Source organism: Schistocerca americana, chromosome 7, assembly GCF_021461395.2.
Source record: "Schistocerca americana isolate TAMUIC-IGC-003095 chromosome 7, iqSchAmer2.1, whole genome shotgun sequence".
Classification (NCBI taxonomy): domain Eukaryota; kingdom Metazoa; phylum Arthropoda; class Insecta; order Orthoptera; family Acrididae; genus Schistocerca; species Schistocerca americana.
Genome location: NC_060125.1, coordinates 620,864,187 through 620,885,395, shown reverse-complemented (window position 1 = coordinate 620,885,395; position 21,209 = coordinate 620,864,187). Strand labels below are relative to the sequence as shown.

General features: G+C 40.5%; 1 protein-coding gene across 1 annotated transcript in view; it reads left to right on the top strand.

Moving 5' to 3' along the window:
* Positions 1-9,781, top strand: part of LOC124622011 (neurobeachin) — a 1,442,121-nt gene extending 1,432,340 nt beyond the window's left edge. Inside the window, exons 50-53 of the mRNA XM_047147563.1 lie at positions 3-266; positions 6,527-6,723; positions 7,051-7,202; positions 7,454-9,781. Of these exons, the coding sequence (XP_047003519.1) occupies positions 3-266; positions 6,527-6,723; positions 7,051-7,202; positions 7,454-7,544 (704 nt within the window). The 3' untranslated portion in view covers positions 7,545-9,781. The remainder of the gene's footprint in view (positions 1-2; positions 267-6,526; positions 6,724-7,050; positions 7,203-7,453) is intronic.
* Positions 9,782-21,209: the final 11,428 nt, after the last annotated feature.

Below are 21,209 nucleotides of genomic sequence, written 5' to 3'. Positions count from 1 at the left end.
AGCAAAGATAGTTCAAATAATTTTTGGTCACTATGGTGTAGTTACGTGTCTCTCACGCTCTGAGTGCAATATTACATCAGACTGCTATATAGCATCAGGCTCAGCTGACTGCACAGTATTGCTATGGCACTGGAATGCACGAACACAAACCATTGTTGGGGAAGGTGAAGCACCTACGCCACGTGCCACTCTCACAGGCCACGAGCAGCCTGTCACCAGTGTCGTGATTTCTGCCGAGCTTGGACTTGTAGTATCAGGTTCAACAAGTGAGTACAGGTGTCAGTGCAAGTTTTTATCATTAACACATCCAAACAATTAGTAGAATGAAATGTATTTGGCAAAGTTTCCACAACTTGTTCAGTATTTAAATGGATTTGTGTATTTAATATGTTACTGTACTTCCAGGTGGTGTCTTTTATTCAAGATTCCTCTCTGTAATAACTAAAAAGCTCAAGTGCTTTTCACTGAGAAATTTATATCATTGTGTTGATCTTCACATGGGTTTGAAGTAAACTGATCTTATTTTCACATGATACTATCATATAGCATAATCTTCTGGAGCAATGCAGTGAAGGTCAAAAACAAACTTATTTTACAGACTGATGCAGTTAGAATATTGCACATGGCTGCTAGAGTGGGTCATAACAAGCATATTTCACATAGCAGCCCATGTCACATCCCTTAGCATACAGTGCTAGGTGTTGTTGAACAGCATTGCACACTGCCAAGAGGGTAGGCGCACAACATGCCATCATGGCAGCAGGTCTGCAGGGCAACATTTTCAATGTATTTGTGGCATCAAGATAAATGAGAAGTCAAGGTGATGTTACTTTTATATAATCTTTATCTGAAAACAGTTACAAGAAGTGCTCAAAATTATCCGTCCTGCTTGAATGCACACCGTGCAATGATGCTGGAGTGACTGTCACCCACTTTCAAGCACTCCTGGCAAAGTGGAAATTGCATCAGAGGCTGCCATAATGCACACTATCAGCTCTTTATCAGTCCAATGGGTGTTTCATAGACAACAGATTTAATGTGGCCCCAGAAGAAAAAAATCAATGAGTATCAAGTCAGGGGAACGTGCAGACGATGCCACCAGCCCACTGCACCCTATCCAGTTCTCACCAAAGGTTTCACACGAATGCATTCACATTGCATGTGCAAAGTGCACAGGTGCACTATCGTGTTGGTACCACATTAGCTGTTGCATGTTGATTGGAACATGATCCAACAGCTCTTGCAGAGTTTCTTGTGAAAAGATTAAGTATTTATTAGTATTAGTTGAAAACAGTCTTGGTTGCAATTTTAGGTTTTCTATTTATCAACTATGTGTTTCACCTTATTTACGCATCTTCAGGCTGCTCTTAATTTGGTATTTCTTAGGACGATCAATTAGACAGTGTAGCTAAAGGGCATACTGTTTGATGGATCGTCCTAAGAAATACCAAATTAAGATCAGCCTGAAGATGTGTAAATAAGGTGAAACTTGTAGTTGATAAATAAAAAAACTAAAATTGCAACCGAAACTGTTTTCAACCAATACTATTAAACACTGGTTTGCTGAGTCATGCCACAGATGGATTGGAAGAATTTCCAGATTAAGTATTTGTTTGTGTTCAGTCACTGATGGGACGTATGGACTGACCAGATTACCACCTACCAAGCCGGCTCAAATGTTGGCACTGAAGTGATCTTGATGACCGTTAACAAAGGCAGTGTGTGGATTTTCCCATGTCTGCACTTCTTGATTGTGGCTGTTCAACATACCTTCTCAGCAGAATTCAATTTGATGTGGAAAATCATTTGGGTTAAGGCGTTGACCTTCTGGAGGCGTCAGGAGTGAAAATCATCTTCCTGCCATATACGCCAAATTGTGGAGTGACTTCCACCCATTTCCTGTGCAACATGTGCCTTTATGAGAACATGCCATTGTAAGACGTACCTCAGGTGATCCATTCCCTCATAGTGACCTGTGGACGGCAGTTAATGTGTGTGGATGTGGCACTCAACAACTCGGAAACTGCCGAATGTACAAATGTTGGGCAGCGTGAGCACTTCCATCCACCAGCCTGTAAGCACAGTGCATGTCTGCCCTTTCCTCCCCAGAATAGCATTTCATTTCCTGTCCAGTACATACAGTAACAAACACAAGAGTGTCCCCATTTGATGACAAACTGGTGCAGGGTGAACCATACTCCGCAGTGTGCACAAGTGCTGCCCTCTATGTAACACCTATCAGACAGATGTTTCCACAGCCAAAAGCAATGCATTCACGTCCCACTAAGAGCTGGAAAACCCGTAGTGTTGTCCTGCCTGAAATATCTGCAACTACACTCCTGGAAATGGAAAAAAGAACACATTGACACCGGTGTGTCAGACCCACCATACTTGCTCCGGACACTGCGAGAGGGCTGTACAAGCAATGATCACACGCACGGCACAGCGGACACACCAGGAACCGCGGTGTTGGCCGTCGAATGGCGCTAGCTGCGCAGCATTTGTGCACCGCCGGGGTCAGTGTCAGCCAGTTTGCCGTGGCATACGGAGCTCCATCGCAGTCTTTAACACTGGTAGCATGTCGCGACAGCGTGGACGTGAACCGTATGTGCAGTTGACGGACTTTGAGCGAGGGCGTATAGTGGGCATGCGGGAGGCCGGGTGGACGTACCGCCGAATTGCTCAACACGTGGGGCGTGAGGTCTCCACAGTACATCGATGTTGTCGCCAGTGGTCGGCGGAAGGTGCACGTGCCCGTCGACCTGGGACCGGACCGCAGCGACGCACGGATGCACGCCAAGACCGTAGGATCCTACGCAGTGCCGTAGGGGACCGCACCGCCACTTCCCAGCAAATTAGGGACACTGTTGCTCCTGGGGTATCGGCGAGCACCATTCGCAACCGTCTCCATGAAGCTGGGCTACGGTCCCGCACACCGTTAGGCCGTAATCCGCTCACGCCCCAACATCGTGCAGCCCGCCTCCAGTGGTGTCGCGACAGGCGTGAATGGAGGGGCGAATGGAGACGTGTCGTCTTCAGCGATGAGAGTCGCTTCTGCCTTGGTGCCAATGATGGTCGTATGCGTGTTTGGCGCCGTGCAGGTGAGCGCCACAATCAGGACTGCATACGACCGAGGCACACAGGGCCAACACCCGGCATCATGGTGTGGAGAGCAATCTCCTACACTGGCCGTACACCACTGGTGATCGTCGAGGGGACACTGAATAGTGCACGGTACATCCAAACCGTCATCGAACCCATCGTTCTACCATTCCTAGACCGGCAAGGGTACTTGCTGTTCCAACAGGACAATGCACGTTCGCATGTATCCCGTGCCACCCAACGTGCTCTAGAAGGTGTAAGTCAACTACCCTGGCCAGCAAGATCTCCGGATCTGTCCCCCATTGAGCATGTTTGGGACTGGATGAAGCGTCGTCTCACGCAGTCTGCACGTCCAGCACGAACGCTGGTCCAACTGAGGCGCCAGGTGGAAATGGCATGGCAAGCCGTTCCACAGGACTACATCCAGCATCTCTACGATCGTCTCCATGGGAGAATAGCAGCCTGCATTGCTGCGAAAGGTGGATATACACTGTACTAGTGCCGACATTGTGCATGCTCTGTTGCCTGTGTCTATGTGCCTGTGGTTCTGTCAGTGTGATCATGTGATGTATCTGACCCCAGGAATGTGTCAATAAAGTTTCCCCTTCCTGGGACAATGAATTCACGGTGTTCTTATTTCAATTTCCAGGAGTGTATGTCGATTACAGCGTTTCCAAATAAAGGTCATAAAACTTCAACTCTTTTACTGTGATGTCACAAATACTTGCCTACACTATTGGAGGTGCACGATGCTGTTCAATAACGCTGTATGCTAAGGAGTTCAAACACGGGTTGCTATGTAAAATAGGTTTGTCGTGACCCACTCTACCAGCGGTCTCATTGCCTACATTCATTTCAGATAAACCCTATATATTTTCTAGCGCAAATGTCTATAACGGATTACCAGTGGACAACAAGCAGCAAATTAAAAATTTCCAGATGTTCAAAAAATGAAATAAACAATTAGCTTATTTTTCACCCCTTCCACAATTTATGAGGATGTATGCTTTTGGGGATGTGAATTCATCTCGATTGTGATGTCTGTGTTAAACGTATCATGACTTTAGAGGCAGCTCACAGCCAGGGTGGCTAGAGCTATAATGCACTGTTTAAAGCATTATGTAGCAACTTTGGCAGCATGGCTTAAGAGAGGGAGCAGTAGCATTTGTCAGAGAAGCTGCTGTCCTCCATACAAACATACACATAAATAAAGGAAACCGGGCTTTTATTATCAGTGAGAGTAGATTATCATGTTTCAGTTTGTTGTTAGTACAGTTTACAGGAAGAGGCTGCAGTGGTTGCTTCTGCCTTCTGTAGTGAAATACTTGCCCAAAAAAAAAAAAAGCCACCCAGATATCCCCATGGCTTGATAAGATTTCAAAGTGGTGCAAAGATTTGCAACTAGCTTTAAATGTTCATAAATGTAAAATCGTGTTTTGTAACCCTCGTTGCCAGTTTTTGTAAAGGCCTCATCACTACTGCTGTGGGGGCCAAGTTGCCACTGTTGTTACAGTATGCCGGGTGAGTGAGTTCGTGAAATGGCTTCTGGTGCAGTACACCATTAAGACAATTTCTCCCTGCCACTATTAACAGGACAGGAGAACAAAGGTTCTACAACACTCCAACAAATGAGTTAAAAGGTTTACTTATCTTTGTGACTAGTTGAATATTGAAGTCTTGCAACACTTCTTGTAATATAACACAAAAAAAAACCTTCAGTGGCTAAGTACAAATAATCATAGGTAAACCTAACAGTATGTAGCAAATGCAATTACTACAAATGTCTGTTCACTTGAAGAGTTCACTATACAACGTTCCCTGTCTAAGTCAGCCCTGGACGACGATCTATAACCAATTGGACGAGAGCTGCTCTTCTATCTTATGAGTAGGCTTCTGTCCGTTGTCATCTGGTCATTGATGGATTGTACTCGGCTGGCAATTGGCCGAGACAAAGTCGATATCTTCATCGTCAGTGCCACCCTTGCCACCGGTGGAACTCATTTGAGTGCCGAGTCTCTGTGGCACTCTCTCCAGCTCGCATCTTTGCATGTTAGTCTACAAAGGATACTGGTTGCAAATCACTTGTGGGACCCACACTGGAATATTTCTCAAGTGTGTGGGACTTGTACCAGGTATGTCTAAGGGGATAGAGAGAAGGGCAGCATGCATGGTTACAGATTTGTTTGACGTGTGTGAGAGTGTCACAGAAATGCTAAAGAAGCTGAACTGGGCAGGCACTTGAAGATAGGCACTAACTGTCCAGTGAAAACCTGCTTACAAAGTTCCAAGAATTAGCTTTAAATAGTCAGTCTAGGAATATACTAAAACTCCCTACGAATCACACACATTTAAACAGTCATTCTTCCACCACTGCTTACGTGAGTGCAATGGGTAGAAGCCCTAATAACTGATACAATGAGAAGGATGGTTTGCATTGCATTTCACAATGTTTTTCAGGGTATGGATGTAGATGTAGGGATGTGGATGGCTTGTATGACACAACTCATTCACATCTATGAATGCTTATATTGGTGGTGGAATTTATGGAAAAATATGTCACTGAATGGAAAGAAATGTAGAAATTTGACAGTAAAGGTAATGTACAGTTGGGCAATGAAATACTGTTACTAATCCGATTATAATGTGTACATTTTAACTTGAGTTAAAATGTTTAAAATTTCCTTCAGGTTGAGATGATGTTACAGAATTTTGTCTCCTGATTTTAAGTAGTTGTGTGTTTGTCTAAGCTTTCTGTTATTAAATCATTGCTGTATAAATGTTAGGTGTTCAATTTACATCTAATGACTGTTTTCTTTCATGCTTAAACTTACTTGTAGCATATATAAATTCATGTATTTTGTAAATAAAGGAAATCAGTCTTTGTTTATCATTGTGATTTTCTTCAAATGTATATTGTATCATTTTCAAACAATGGAAAATCCAGGATGGAATAGTAACAATATTATGAAATGGGTAGATTGCTACTCACCATATAGTGGGGATGTTGTGTAGCATACAGCCACAACAAAGTGACTACTAAACACAAAAGCTTTTGGCCAGAAGGTCTTCTTCTGAAATAGATAAAACACGTGACCACTGTCTGTGGTTGCTGAGGCCAGACTGTAGGTAACAGCACGTGATGAGAGAAGCAATCACACACACAAGCAAGGACACCTCATGCATGCATACAGGACCACTAACTGCAGGGTCTCGGGCCAGAATATTGTATCGTTTTGTCAGAATTAATTGTCATTTGTTGAAGCATAACATGTAATGTCCATTTTTTTTTCCTTAAGTAGAAATTAGCCATTGAATTACTGTTCAGTTTGACAACCATTAAGATTCAGTGATGTAGACAGTAGTTTAATTTTTCATCGAATAAACTAAAGGTGTGTTTCATTGTGTGCTTTTTTTTCCTTGTCAGATGGACCTGTTCTTGTTCATACAACATTTGGAGATCTTCTAAGGTCTTTGGACCCTCCTTCAGGATTCCAGTCTCCAGAGAACATAGCTATGTCTCGAGAGGGTGTTATAGTTGTCAACTACGAACGTGGACACATAGCTGCATTTACAATAAATGGAAAGAGACTTCGTCACGAATCACATAATGACAACCTACAGGTAATACTGATTCGAATTCCAAGTTGTATATCTTTTGTTCACCTTTGTTTTTCTGTTGCCACTGTTTGTCATAACTGCCTTAACTTTACTGGGTTTACCTATATTTACTTGTTAATCACTACAGAATCTTAATAGTGCTTTGTTTTATCATCATATGTAAAAATAAATTTATGGATCTAGTGCAATACAGTATGTGCATCATTAACAAAACAACATTGTATCTGTTCTTGAAATTACTTTATTTACAGATGCCTTGATTTAGGCCTTCATTTTGCAGTTGTTTCTTCCTTGCTTTTACATGATAGTTACTGAGCATACTGTTTTCAGTGTCTGCTTCTGAGCCGTGATGGAGAGTATCTCATGACAGGAGGAGACAAAGGAATTGTGGAAGTGTGGCGCACATTCAATTTGGCCCTCCTGTACGCATTCCCAGCATGTGATAGCAGCGTTCGCTCCATAGCTCTTTCGCATGATCAGAAGTAAGTATACTCATTTTTCAGCTGTACATACACATTTATTATCTCTTGGCTCTCCTGAGTTAATGCTAATTATTACTAATGTGTACCATTTCAGCAATGAGTGCTATCAGTTACATGACTAGCTTTAAAAAAAATTAACATTTTTATAGTGCCTGTCTCAACCAACCATTCAGATTTGTATTTATAAACAGTTTATTTATACCCTGAGCAGGAAGAATGATGAATCTAATAAAGATGATTTTTCACCATAGGTTCTTATTGGCTGGCCTTGCAACTGGATCCATAGTGGTGTTTCATATTGATTTTAATAGATGGCATCACGAATTCCAGCAGAGATACTGAAAGGAACCTTTGTATTGTGCTCATTTACTTCTGAAAATGTGGTGTTCCACATTTAGCTGAAAAGCCTGTGGAAATGAAATTCTACTTCATTTGTTGTTATATGGTGCAAAATGCATAAATTTGTTGAATGGTTAAGATAGAAATATTTTTGAAATGTGTGATGCATGGAATCTATAAAAGTATTCCCAATGGTGTGCTTCAGACAGTTCATCCAGTGATCTATTTGTATCACAGGGATAATTTTGCAAGAATTTTTATATAATGATTTTGTAGCAACATGTCAGTTCTGTTAGAATGTTTACACCAATTTATATGTGTTCAGTATGGAAACTGTGTGTATTATAAACTTTGCATCTGAGATGGAAATGTGTGTGTAGGTGCATATTGGTTTCGTCACAAGGGAATTTACCTTCCTGTTATATGACATGTTGTCAGTCATTTTACATTTTCAAGGTAACATAAACAGAGAAGATACTATTTTCATTTACAGTTGAGTTCCTAAGCATTATATATTTTGAATTTGAATTGGAGTTGCAGTATAATGTTCACTAAGGCATGGCAAAACCATATACAGAAAAAAATATTCTCTGGAACATGTACAAAAGTATTATATTCTGTTTCACATTCCGTTGAGAGCAACATTAACTGTAAAAAGAAAAGAAAAAGTGAAAAAAAAGAAAAAATGCTGAGTTATAAGATGTAGTGTTTGTGAAGCAAGTAGAATGTGCAGTAGTGTATTGACACAAAAATTCAATTTTTGCCAGTTTCTGATCATGTGTCATTATTTGCTAAGAAACTGGGGAATAATAAAGCCATACCGATGAAGAGAAATGTAACAATAAATTTATTTTAGGTAATTTGAAATTTTTAATACATTTCTGTGAAGCTTTGGCTTTAAATATGTGTTTACACATGAAGTGAACCACTCATTGTGTTTAAAGGAAGGCAATTACATTTGCGAATGCTGAGACATTGCTGTTTGATTGTGATTATATTATGCTTGAAATTGGACTGTACAAATATTAGCTAATGCAGCTTTGTCCAATGTTTCATATAAAATATTGTGATACAGAACATTGACAGAATCGAGTATTTTATTGTCTGTACATTCCAAGTGCTGTGATTATTTTCTTTACTCTTAGCTAAGGAAGAGAAACTGTGCTACAGCGGTTACATGTCATAGCAACTATGTAAATCTGTACATATTTCAAATTTTGCAAGTACTTAAATGATGTCACACCATAGAAATAAGTGAATTCAATTACTAAGTTAACTTGAATGCGTTTTCAGTTTGTTAAACAGGGGAGAACATGTTTTAAAGATTCTGAAACACTTTTTTTTTTAATTTATTAGTGATATGATAGAGATATTGTGGCACAATAATTTCTGGGATGGAACTGTTGGTAAATACTACTCTGAGTACTGTACTTAAGACCGCATCACCTTGAGTTACAACTAGCTTTATTTTTACACCTTTTCTCTCTCCAAAGTGTGTGTTTTTTTTTTTTCTCACCATTCCTCAACTGTGTTGTCAGTTGTCATTCTGAAAGTATTCTGCCATTAAATTTGCTTTTCTAATGTGTTCACATCTTGGTGGTTGGATTGATATTTCAATTGTGGTTATGGGGTTTGTGCACCAGTGGTTTTAGAATAAAAAATGTAGTTGTAGTGTACTAAACACTAGTAGTGTGAATTCCATTTTTAGGAAAACAACAGCTGCCAAATTTTGTATCTCTTCCCAGATTCTTGGAAGAAATCTTGTTGTATTGTTCTACATAACTAACTGCCTCTGCTTCTCAAAGTTCAGAAAGAAAAACCTCTGCAAAGAAATTCATTGTTCCGATGTTGTTATTAATTTTAAAGTATTTGAAACAGTACTTAATTGTATTTTGTACATTGTAATGTGTTGTGAGAAGTCAACTAAAATATGTACTTAATTTAAAAATTAGTTTCTTTAGTTTGTTGTAGATGCAGTAGAAAATTTTATGAAATTGTAAAAACTTTCACAATGAGTATAATTTGGTATTAGGTTTGGTGAGTGGACAGTGTGTTTGTTATATGATTTATAATGATAAAATGTAGCAAGACTAAATTCTTTGCCCTAGCAAGCAACTAAACAATGAGAAAAGAGATGGAGACATCTTAATTTAAAAACAACACACTTCTTTACTCTCCAGATCTAATAAGGCATTTGCTCAGTAACTTGATATAAATGAATAAAATATTATTCAAATATGTTGCTCGAGTTTATTGTTTCCAGTATAACAAACACAGTGTTTTTGTGTGTACAAGGGAATATGAAAAATTCTACTTAAATTGGGGTATTGCAGCAGCCAAAAAAATTACGGTTGTTTTTCCATTAACACTTTGCCAGTTCTAAGATTTGATTCACATTTTTCCATTGGCAGATTTATTCATTTCTGAAAGCTAAAACACATGTCTAGCTTAACAGCACTTTTCAACAATTTTTGACATCTTTACAGATAATATTTTTTTCACGAAGTTTGTATTTAGATCTCGCCCTTGATCATAAAATAAATTGTTTGCCAAACCAAATCAGTCTAGTTTAATATATGACCAATTTATTTTGGTAAGTTTTGTGATTGTTATACCTTAAACTCACAATAGTGGTTAACTGCCACACAAAAAAATGAAGAATTCTAGTGGAGAAAAAGTTTCATTGTAGATAACTTCTCTATGGCAGATACTAGAAGAATATTTTCTGTTCCTAGGAGAGAGTAACAGATAACATACTTCAAACATTCTTCAAACATTGGCCTCAAACAGATGAAAGGTATTAAGAACATCTAATGTATCATTTAAATTAGGCTATACAGTGGTCACACACTGTTGAATAATGCTCTTGTACTATTTATATTTTAATAAGCTGAAAGAGGACAGCATTTATCCTAGCTGTACTGAATATCAAAGACATTCAATGTGATGAAGAAATCGCCAGAACTAATAAATTTTAATATTTCTTGTATAGGTACAGACTGCAGAAGCTCCCACAATTCAGTGCTAAGATTAGACTTGTCAGTAACTCTCTAAGTTCAGAGCCCCTGTCACATCACATTTTCAGTGTACAAACAAGTATCCAATGATGTGCCCATGTTTTTTGATGCACATTGTTAAAACTCCTCAGAGTAATAGTCCTACAATAGGCTATTGAAGTAAATGAGACCTAATACTGGTTGAAGGGCTCTTTAATGTTCTTGGTCTTCTTGGCAGGTATGTATATGATCTGGAAAGGATAGTGCAGGAAGGAATAATGACATTATTATGGAAAGGATAGATTGCTATTCGTTATATAGCAGAGATGATGAGTCACAGACAGGCACAATGAAAAAGAATACAAGGAATGTTCAGCTTTCAGACTTTCTTTCATCAGAAGTAGAAAAGACACACGCACACACAGATATATCCACTGCCCTCTCTGGGAGTTGAGTCACACTGTGTGTTTTTCTACTTCTGTTGAAAGACATTGTTCAAAAGCTGAACATTTCTAGTATTTTCCTTCATTGTGCCTGTCTTGGCTCAGGGCCTCATGTGTGGTAGGTAACAGTCTATCATTTCCATATTGTTGCTCATTTGTCACCCATCTTGGGGCATCATTTATTTGAATACTTGGCTGTATACAGGAACAATATTTATTTATACTATATAAAAACACTTTCACTGATTAATATTTAAAAAATCTTGATTATGATCAACAATTTCAAATCAAAATACAAAAACTGGTATTCTGGGACAGAATAATAAACTGACACTGATGACAGGCAATCCATTTACCTGCAGATAACAGTAGACACACGTAGACACAGAACATCAGAAGCACTGGCTTTTGAGTTTCCTCTCACTAGTTTAAGTGGAAGTGGGGTTTGTGTGTGAGTGTGTATCATAAATTTTGACTGTATGTCAAGTGACACTTAATGTCATGGACATTCAATTAGAGACAGTACTGTCAAAATTGTGCATAATAAACCCACAATTTTCATTGGGGCAGGATTAGGGGGAAGACGGTGGGTCAGCTAGTAATAGCTGTGAATAAGTATTGTTAACTGGCAGCGCCAGATGTGGGGCCATCAACAAACATCGTTTGGCATCGAGGAGAAACACTGTGTGTGCTTTTTTGTTTTCTTCAGCATCTCCTGGGACCAAAATGTATTTCACTAATTCTCTCAAAACATTCCCAGTCAATAGAGTTAACCAGTGGGAAGTGCGTGTGTGCCCCCCCCCCCCACACACACACACACACTCTCTCTCTGTAACTCCTCCTTTTTTCCTGATGAGCTTTCATCAAATTCCACAAAGCAGATTGGTAACTGATCATATATTGGTATCTGGTTATATGCTTATGTGAAAATGCTTTTATTGTATGTAAAAGAGACCAGGGGGTACTTGAAAAGCTGTTCTTTTTTTACATAGTGAAGACAATTGAGCAAAAGTTGGGGGTCTCTCAAGAAGTTCAAGTGGGTGGATGTGGGAGGGAGGGGGGGAGGTGGTTGTTCTGATGCTCATCATAGAAACCTTATCATTTGCAAAGTGTCAACTCCCTTAAAAGCTAATGGGTTTGACAATATGGATTGGTGACTGAGACATGTAACAGCTTTAAATTCAGTAAATATAGTCCCTTTCTATCACAAAGCGGAAAAAGTGGTCCAACTAAAACATTCATATTTTTTTACGTACTACACGAATATGTAATAAAACATCGGGATTCCTATTTAAAAAAACAGCTGATATCCGTTTGACCTATGGCAGCACCATCTAGTGGGCCAACCATAGCACCTTCTGGTTTCCGCCTTCAAGCTAGATAAGTTTTGTTCTTTGTAGTTTTTTTCGTTTGACACTTATTTCACGAGATATTTGGCCCAGTCACAATCAATGGACCACCCTGTATACATGCAACACTGGAATTGCAAAAGCAATAACAAAATAAGTTTGTGAGGTTAAAAATATGAAAAAAAGTTAGTTGGTTGTTTGCTGCAAAGAAAGCGTGGACTGATCATCATGTTCAACTCACGCACTGTGCCTGAGTGTGTTTATTCCGACAGCGTAAGACGGTTTATGCTAGTCTCACAAATTACTTCAAATAAAAGTATGGCTGTACCTCACTGTGAAGCTTAGGCAAAGTGATTTCGGACAAATCTGGGGCAGCAGCCCACAGACTATATTCTGAATATACAGGTCTACAAGTATGCATGAATTGTTCCAGACAGGAGTGTGGACTGTACAATATTCACAGGAGAAAAAAATGACACAAAAACTGAGATGAACCTATGTATCACATAGAAAAGCACATAAAGAATTCTTACTTCTTACCTCAAGAAACATGATTACAAAAAAAGGAAGGAAGATTAGGGTTTAACTGCCCATTGTCATGGACATAAAGGTCATTCAAGGAGCAACACAAGCTCAGATTGTTTCAAGGATGGAGAAGGAAATCAGCCTTTCTTCAAAGGAACTTTTCCACCATTTGCCCTGAGTGATTCAGGGAAATCACAGAAAACCTACTTCTGGATGGTCATGCAAATTTGAAGAACCTTCCTCGCAAATGCTAGTCCAATGTGCTAACCACTGTACCACCTTGCTCAGTCATAAAATGAAAGTTGCAGCCTAGGACCAGAGTACAAGTTCTAGTACTTGCTAAGTGTGCACACAAAGAAGCACCTTATTTTGTTATCTCAAGACCTAGCAAGGCAGTTACGGAACAAAAGGCAGCAGTATTACCAGTGAACACTCCAAAAGCAAATGGAGATTAGATTATATACATTGCATGGATCTGATGATAATGATCTTTCAGAATATGTGGTATTTGAGGTGTACCCGGTGAGAAGTGCCTAGCTTCTCAATAAAATCCCTTACCATTGCAGGTTCATTATTTTGACGGTGAGAGAAAAGGAAGAGCAAAATGCAAGACCTCACCTGTAATAAAACTCTGGTATTTTAAGAGTGGAATGTGCATAGGTTCAGAATAGAAGTGGAATACAGGCCTCACCACATGAACCATGGACCTTGCCGTTGGTGGGGAGGCTTGCGTGCCTCAACAATACAGATAGCCGTACCGTAGGTGCAACCACAACGGAGGGGTATCTGTTGAGAGGCCAGACAAATGTGTGGTACCTGAAGAGGGGCAGCAGCCTTTTCAGTTGTTGCAGGGGCAACAGTCTGGATGATTGACTGATCTGGCTTTGTAACACTAACCAAAATGGCCTTGCTGTTCTGGTACTGTGAACGGCTGAAAGCAAGGGGAAACTACAGCTGTAATTTTTCCCGAGGGCATGCAGCCTTACAGTATGATTAAATGATTATGGCGTCCTCTTGGGTAAAATATTCCAGAGGTAAAATAGTCCCCCATTCGGATCTCCGGGCGGGGACTACCCAAGAAGCCGTCGTTATCAGGAGAAAGAAAACTGGCATTCTACAGATCGGAGCAGGTAGGTTAGAAAATTTAAAAAGGGAAATGGATAGGTTAAAGTTAGATATAGTGGGAATTAGTGAAGTTCGGTGGCAGGAGGAACAAGACTTCTGGTCAGGTGAATACAGGGTTATAAATACAAAATCAAATAGGGGTAATGCAGGAGTAGGTTTAATAATGAATAGGAAAATAGGAATGCGGGTAAGCTACTACAAACAGCATAGTGAACGTATTATAGTGGCCAAGATAGACACGAAGCCCATGCCTACTACAGTAGTACAAGTTTATATGCCAACTAGCTCTGCAGATGATGAAGAAATTGAAGAAATATATGATGAGATAAAAGAAATTATTCAGGTAGTGAAGGGAGACGAAAATTTAGTAGTCATGGGTGACTGGAATTCGAGAGTAGGAAAAGGGAGAGAAGGAAATATAGTAGGTGAATATGGATTCGGGCTACGAAATGAAAGAGGAAGCTGTCTGGTAGAATTTTGCACAGAGCATAACTTAATCATAGCTAACACATGGTTCAAGAATCATAAAAGAAGGTTGTGTACATGGAAGAATCCTGGAGATACTTACAGGTTTCAGATAGATTACATAGTGGTAAGACAGAGATTTAGGAACCAGGTTTTAAATTGTAAGACATTTCCAGGGGCAGATGTGGACTCTGACCACAATCTATTGGTTATGAACTGTAGATTAAAACTGAAGAAATTGCAAAAAGGTGGGAATTTAAGGAGATGGTACCAGGATAAACTGACTAAACCAGAGGTTGTACAGAGTTTCAGGGAGAGCGTAAGGGAACAATTGACAAGAATGGGGGAAAGAAATATAGTAGAAGACGAATGGCTAGCTCTGAGGGATGAAGTAGTGAAGGCAGCATTGGATCAAGTAGGTAAAAAGATGAGGGCTAGTAGAAATACTTGGGTAACAGAAGAAATATTGAATGTAATTGATGAAAGGAGGAAACATAAAAACGCAGTAAATGAAGCAGGCAAAAAGGAATACAAACGTCTCAAAAATGAGATCGACAGGAAGTGCAAAATGGCTAAGCAGGGATGGCTAGAGGACAAATGTAAGGATGTAGAGGCTTATCTCTCTAGGGGTAAGATAGATACTGCCTACAGGAAAATTAAAGAGACCTTTGGAGAAAGAGAACCACTTGTATGAATATCAAGAGCTCAGATGGAAACCCAGTCCTAATCAAAGAAGGGAAAGCAGAAAGGTGGAAGATGTATATAGAGGGTCTATACAAGGGCGATGTACTTGAGGACAATATTATAGAAATGGAAGAGAATGTAGATGAAGATGAAATGGGAGATATGATACTACGTGAAGAGCACTGAAAGACCTAAGTCGAAACAAGGCCCCAGGAGTAGACAACATTCCATTAGAACTACTGATGGCCTTGGGAGAGCCAGTCCTGACAAAACTCTACCATCTGGTGAGCAAGATGTATGAAACAGGCGATATTACCGAACTATCAGTTTAATAAGTCACAGCTGCAAAATACTAATGCGAATCATTTACAGACGAATGGAAAAACTGGTAGAAGCCGACCTCGGGGAAGATCAGTTTGGATTCTGTAGAAATGTTGGGACACTTGAGGCAATACTGACCTTACGAAGAAAGATTAAAGAAAGGCAGACGTACGTTTCTAGCATTTGTAGACTTAGAGAAAGCTTTTGAAAATGTTGACTGGAGTACTCTCTTCCAAATTCTAAAGGTGGCAGGGGTAAAATACAGGGAGCGAAAGGCTATTTACAATTTGTACAGAAACCAGATGGCAGTTATAAGAGTCGAGGGGCATGAAAGGGAAGCAGTGGTTGGGAAGGGAGTGAGACAGGGTTGTAGCCTCTCCCCGATGTTATTCAATCTGTATATTGAACAAGCAGTAAAGGAAACAAAAGAAAAATTTGGAGTAGGTATTAAAATCCAGGGAGAAGAAACAAAAACTTTGAGGTTCGCCGATGACATTGTAATTCTGTCAGAGACAGCAAAGGACTTGGAAGTGCAGTTGAACGGAATGGACAGTGTCTTGAAAGGAAGATATAAGATGAACATCAACAAAAGCAAAATGAGGATAATGGAATGTAGTCGAATTAAGTCAGGTGATGCTGAGGGAATTAGATTAGGAAATGAGACACTTAAAGCAGTAAAGGAGTTTTGCTATTTAGGGAGTAAAATAACCGATGATGTTGAAGTAGAGAGGATATAAAATGTAGACTGGCAATGGCAAGGAAAGCGTTTCTCAAGAAGAGAAATTTGTTAACATCGAATATAGATTTAAGTGTCAGGAAGTCGTTTCTGAAAGTATTTGTATGGAGTGTAGTCATGTATGGAAGTGAAACGTGGACAATAAATAGTTTGGACAAGAAGAGAATAGAAGCTTTTGAAATGTGGTGCTACAGAAGAATGTTGAAGATTTGGTGGGTAGATAACATAACTAATGAGGAGGTATTGAATAGGATTGGGGAGAAGAGCAGCTTGTGGCACAACTTGACTAGAAGAAGGGATCGGTTGGTAGGACATGTCCTGAGGCATCAAGGGATGACAAATTTAGCATTGGAGGGCAGCGTGGAAGGTAAAAATCGTGGAGGGAGACCAAGAGATGAATACACTACACAGATTCAGAAGGATGTAGGTTGCAGTACGTACTGGGAGATGAAGGAGCTTGCACAGGATAGATTAGCATGGAGAGCTACATCAAACCAGTCTCTGGACTGAAGACCACAACAACAACAAAAACATGCGATAAGGCTACAGTTTTCATGTAAGGTGATATCGCCCTCATAGAAAGAACGAACTTGCTGGAGCAAGGGCTAAAGATAGTGTGATTGCATTTACACAGTAACAACAACAACAACAACAACTTACCATCAGTTTCTGTAATAGTGCATGTACTTCACAGGGTGATTGTATATTACCTATAATACCCACCATTGCCTGAAACTGTATGTATACCAACACGTATTGTTTCTCTGAAAATTGTGAAAATTGAAATGTTTGATTTTAGTTTGACTTTCTGACTGTTCGTGCCATTGAATTATCCTGCGATTTTGTTTTATTTGTTGAGTTTATGGAGGACATTGCAATGGATTTTAATTTATATTCTCATGCATGCAGAAAATAATAATGAGTTAAAAGGGTATGCCTTCTTGCAAGATCACAATTTTGTTTTATTCCCCAAACATACATACCACATTTGGGTCACATTTAGTGGGTTTCTTTTTCTTTCTTCTGAAAGTTATACATACAAAATTTTATGTGGATTAGGAATAAGAATATGTTGACATTAGAGTGGATTTCTTAAAATCATTATTTACATTGCGTGTCAGTTATACGTGTCACATAAAAGTAACACCACCACCTCATTTAGCAGCCAAATAATAAAGAGCTCAGAAGAGGTCAAATGTAGCAGTGGTAAGTGTTACTGAGACATTTGCCAGCTTTCTTACCAGAAATCATTTCATTTATTAGCATATTCCTAGGCACATTAAACATTATGTTGTCTGTTAATTGAAGTTGGTAAACACCAAAAATTATATCAGTCGACGCATTTCAATTTATATTGATTCAGTTGCTTCTATCATTGACCTCTTCAACATTTTTTCTTACTGTTTGCTTACAGTATATAGTGAAGTGGGATGACATATGTAGGAAAGAACTAGAACGAATAAACTGCATCATGGACAGCCATTCGCAACATCACACTGGCAAGGACAGGAGATGATGACTGTGACAAGTTACTACCAGGTGTTCAGTAGTTTCTTTCTGTATTCTGTGTATAAAAGTTTCAATGTTAGAAGGCACTACCTTTAAAACTAATTACTACCATATGGTAAACACTGTGAAATTTTGCTTCGTTGCTGAGGGTATTCTTGTGAGTTAGTGTTTTGCTTAAGAAAGCCAAGTGTTGCCCAGTTTACATTTGTCATTCTACAGTTATGGGAGATTTTAATTGAATACCTACAAAAGTCTTTTGTGTTTGAAGTAAAATAACGTTACATTAGCATTTACAAACAACAGAATGCCTGTAACACTGTATTTGTTTGTAAATATTTCAGTTATTTCATTGCACTTACATAAAATACTGTAAAATTTAACAGAGGTGAGAAATGTGGCAACTATTATAGCTTTGTGAGTAGTAGGGTATGCGATGAGCGGTGTCAGCTCTAGATGATTACAAAAAAGAGGAACACCAGAATAACAGGAAATTAATGGCTATAATTATCAGATGTCAAGAAATAATGTCTTACTTTTGGCCGAAATATAATCACATAACTCCCAATTTGATTTTTGTATGCACACCACCAGTCACAATTTACATAGACAATGTGAGGATTAGATTTGAGGGAGAAGTTCGGGTTGGTTACACCAAACAACAGCCATTTAGTAGTAGTTCATTTATTCACCTGAACACATGCAAGGCTCACAGAGAACTGAACATGGCAGAACAGCCCAAAGACAATGCTCAGAGTCCAAAGACGTATGCATATTGATGCTGGTGTCAACCTCATTGGCGCCACATAGCCCCTCCCCTGCAGTACGGAGTACTCTTGAGAGGCTGGGGGGGGGGGTTGACTAAGGTGTCGGCAGTGGTGGTCCACAATCACCTCGGTAGCGCTGTCTGGGAGCTGTGTGGGTAGATGTCGTGATTCGGCCACCGAACCTGGGAGTCGTTGAAGCGAGCCGGGCGTCGTACTGGGCGTGCTGGTTGAGGCGAGAGGTAGGCCGGCGGTTTGTGGGTGGAACAGAGCGACGACGACAGTGCCCCCGGTGGGTGTGGCAAACACACGAAGCACGTTCAGGTCGCCGTCGGGCCAGAGGGGAACACATTTCACCAGGTGGCAGGGAATGGTGGAGGTTATGTTATGAGCACTGGATGAAGAGAAACACACGACGAACGGTGTATAATTGCACAGTATTATTGAGATGTCGTGGATTATGTCTGAGGGGAGAGGCACAAACACCTCGAGCAAGGGCACATCCCAGATGGGGGGCATGAGAAACCTTGACTGGGCGAGGCAGTCGACAGTGGAGAGGTCGAAGGGACCGGCGAAGGGCCCGGCGGTGAGGGCGTGATCTCGGGTAAGCTCGACATGGGGAGCATGCGATCACTCGACGGAGTGCATGAGACTGGAGTAGAGGGCGAGATCGGAGGAGAGCTCAACGATTGGAACTGGAAGTCTACATCTACATTGATACTCCGCAAGCCACCCAACGGTGTGTGGCGGAGGGCGGAAGTCACTCGATCGAGTGTGTAAGTCCGACGTGGGGGGAGTGGTCGGAGTGTCGTGAGCCATGATAGTGAGTGGCATGGTCATGGCCTGAAGAAGGCTCTACATGAGCAGGCTTAAGTCTGTTGAGAGAGACTGTAACAGCTGAATCTTTCATCTGGGTGTCATAGGTGTTGGCTGAGCGCCGGAGAACTTGGTACCAGCCGGTATGTGGAGGTTGGAGGGGAGCACGGACAGTGTCATCTCGGAGCATGACGTACTCGCAATTGTCCAGAGATTTCAGGACGTGAACCTTAGGGTGGTAATGGCTGGCGGGCGGAGGGATATGGAGGTTGATGAAGTGACATCTGACGTGGTCCAGGAAGGAAGGTAAGTCAGACTGAGGGAAAGAAGCGGAAGGACTCACAAGTTCGCCAGGAAGAACAATGTTCTGGCTGTATACGAACTCGGCTATTGTGCCTTTGAGGTCTCCCTTATAGATCGCACGAATGCCGAGTAGCACAAGGGGAAGAGCCTCCATCCACAGAGAGTCTTGGCATCGAAGAGACGACTTGAAAGTGTGGTGCCAGCACTCGACTAGCCCGTTACTTTGCAGGGGATATGCTGTGGTACGGATGCGCCGCATGCCGCAAATATTACAAATCCCGTTGAACAGGGCCAACTCAAACTGTCTGCCTGGTCAGTCGTGATGATAGATGGACATCTGAAATGCGATACCCGTGACTCGACGAAAGCTCGAGCAACAGTTTCTGCCATAAGTTGGAGGAAGCAATATGTGGGAGGACAAGCAACAAAAAGAGATGGAAAGTATATATACAGTACAAAAGAAGAATAGAACCTTTATGGTATGGTTCCAGAAGAGAACAGTAGAAGAGTATCAGGCAAGAAAGAAAGAAAGAAGCAAAAAGAGTGGTGGTGGAGGAAAGAAGAAAGTGGATGGAACAGTGGACCAGAATGATGGAGGAGGATAGTGAAGGTTCGAAAAAGGTGTTATATGGGATGATTAAAAGTAAGAGAAAGAACAGTATGACAGATTATGCTCGAATGGTGAACACAAGTGGACAAGATGTAGAGAATAAGGAGGAACTCAAGAATATGTGGAAGGAGTATTTTGAAGAACTCCTGAACCCGAATGGGGAACTGGATGAGGAGGAACAAGCTGAGGAGAAAAAAAGAGGAGGATGAGTTAAGTGTAGAGATGGTGAGAGAAACAGTTTGTCCCAATCTTTAAGAAGGAAAGTAGAAAAGAGTGCAAGAACTATCAGGGGATAACATTGATGAGTCATTGTGCAAAGATTTTTGAGAAAATTTTGGAAGCACAAATTCAGGCAAAATTAGAAGGAAGAATGAGAGAAGAGCAACATGGCTTCAGAACAGGAAGGTCCATGGTGGATCTAATTTTTGCTGTAAGGGCAGCACTATGAAAATGGAATAGATCTACTAATGAACTTCCTGGCCATTGAAAAAGCATATGATAGTGTACATAGAAGCAAAGTGTGGAAAGCCCTGGAGAGCAGAGGAGTAGCAAAACAGATTATTTGGACGATAAGGGAAATGTACCATGGAAGTGTGAGCTGTGTGAAAGTGGGGAGAGAGATCAGCTTGGATTGAACAGAAGAATGGCTTGAGGCAAGGAACTGCACTTTCACCATTACTCTTCATTGTAGTGATGGATGATATAATGAGTACAGTAGCCCAAGTAATTGGTGACAGAAAGATGAAAGCTATGGTGTTTGCAGATGATATGATGATTGGGGGGAATAGGAAGGAGGAAGTACACGAGCAGTTGGACATATGGGAATGAACAGTACAAGAATTTGGGATGAAATTTAGTATAAGTGAGAGTGAGATGATTATCGCAACAAGAAAGAAGGAGAGAGGAACAACTGGAATAACAACTGGTGAGGAACGATTGAGGAGAGTGGAGAGTTTCAAGTACCTAGGAAGACTGATACAGGAAGACGGAAAAAACGACAGAGAAACAAACGAACGGAGGGGAAA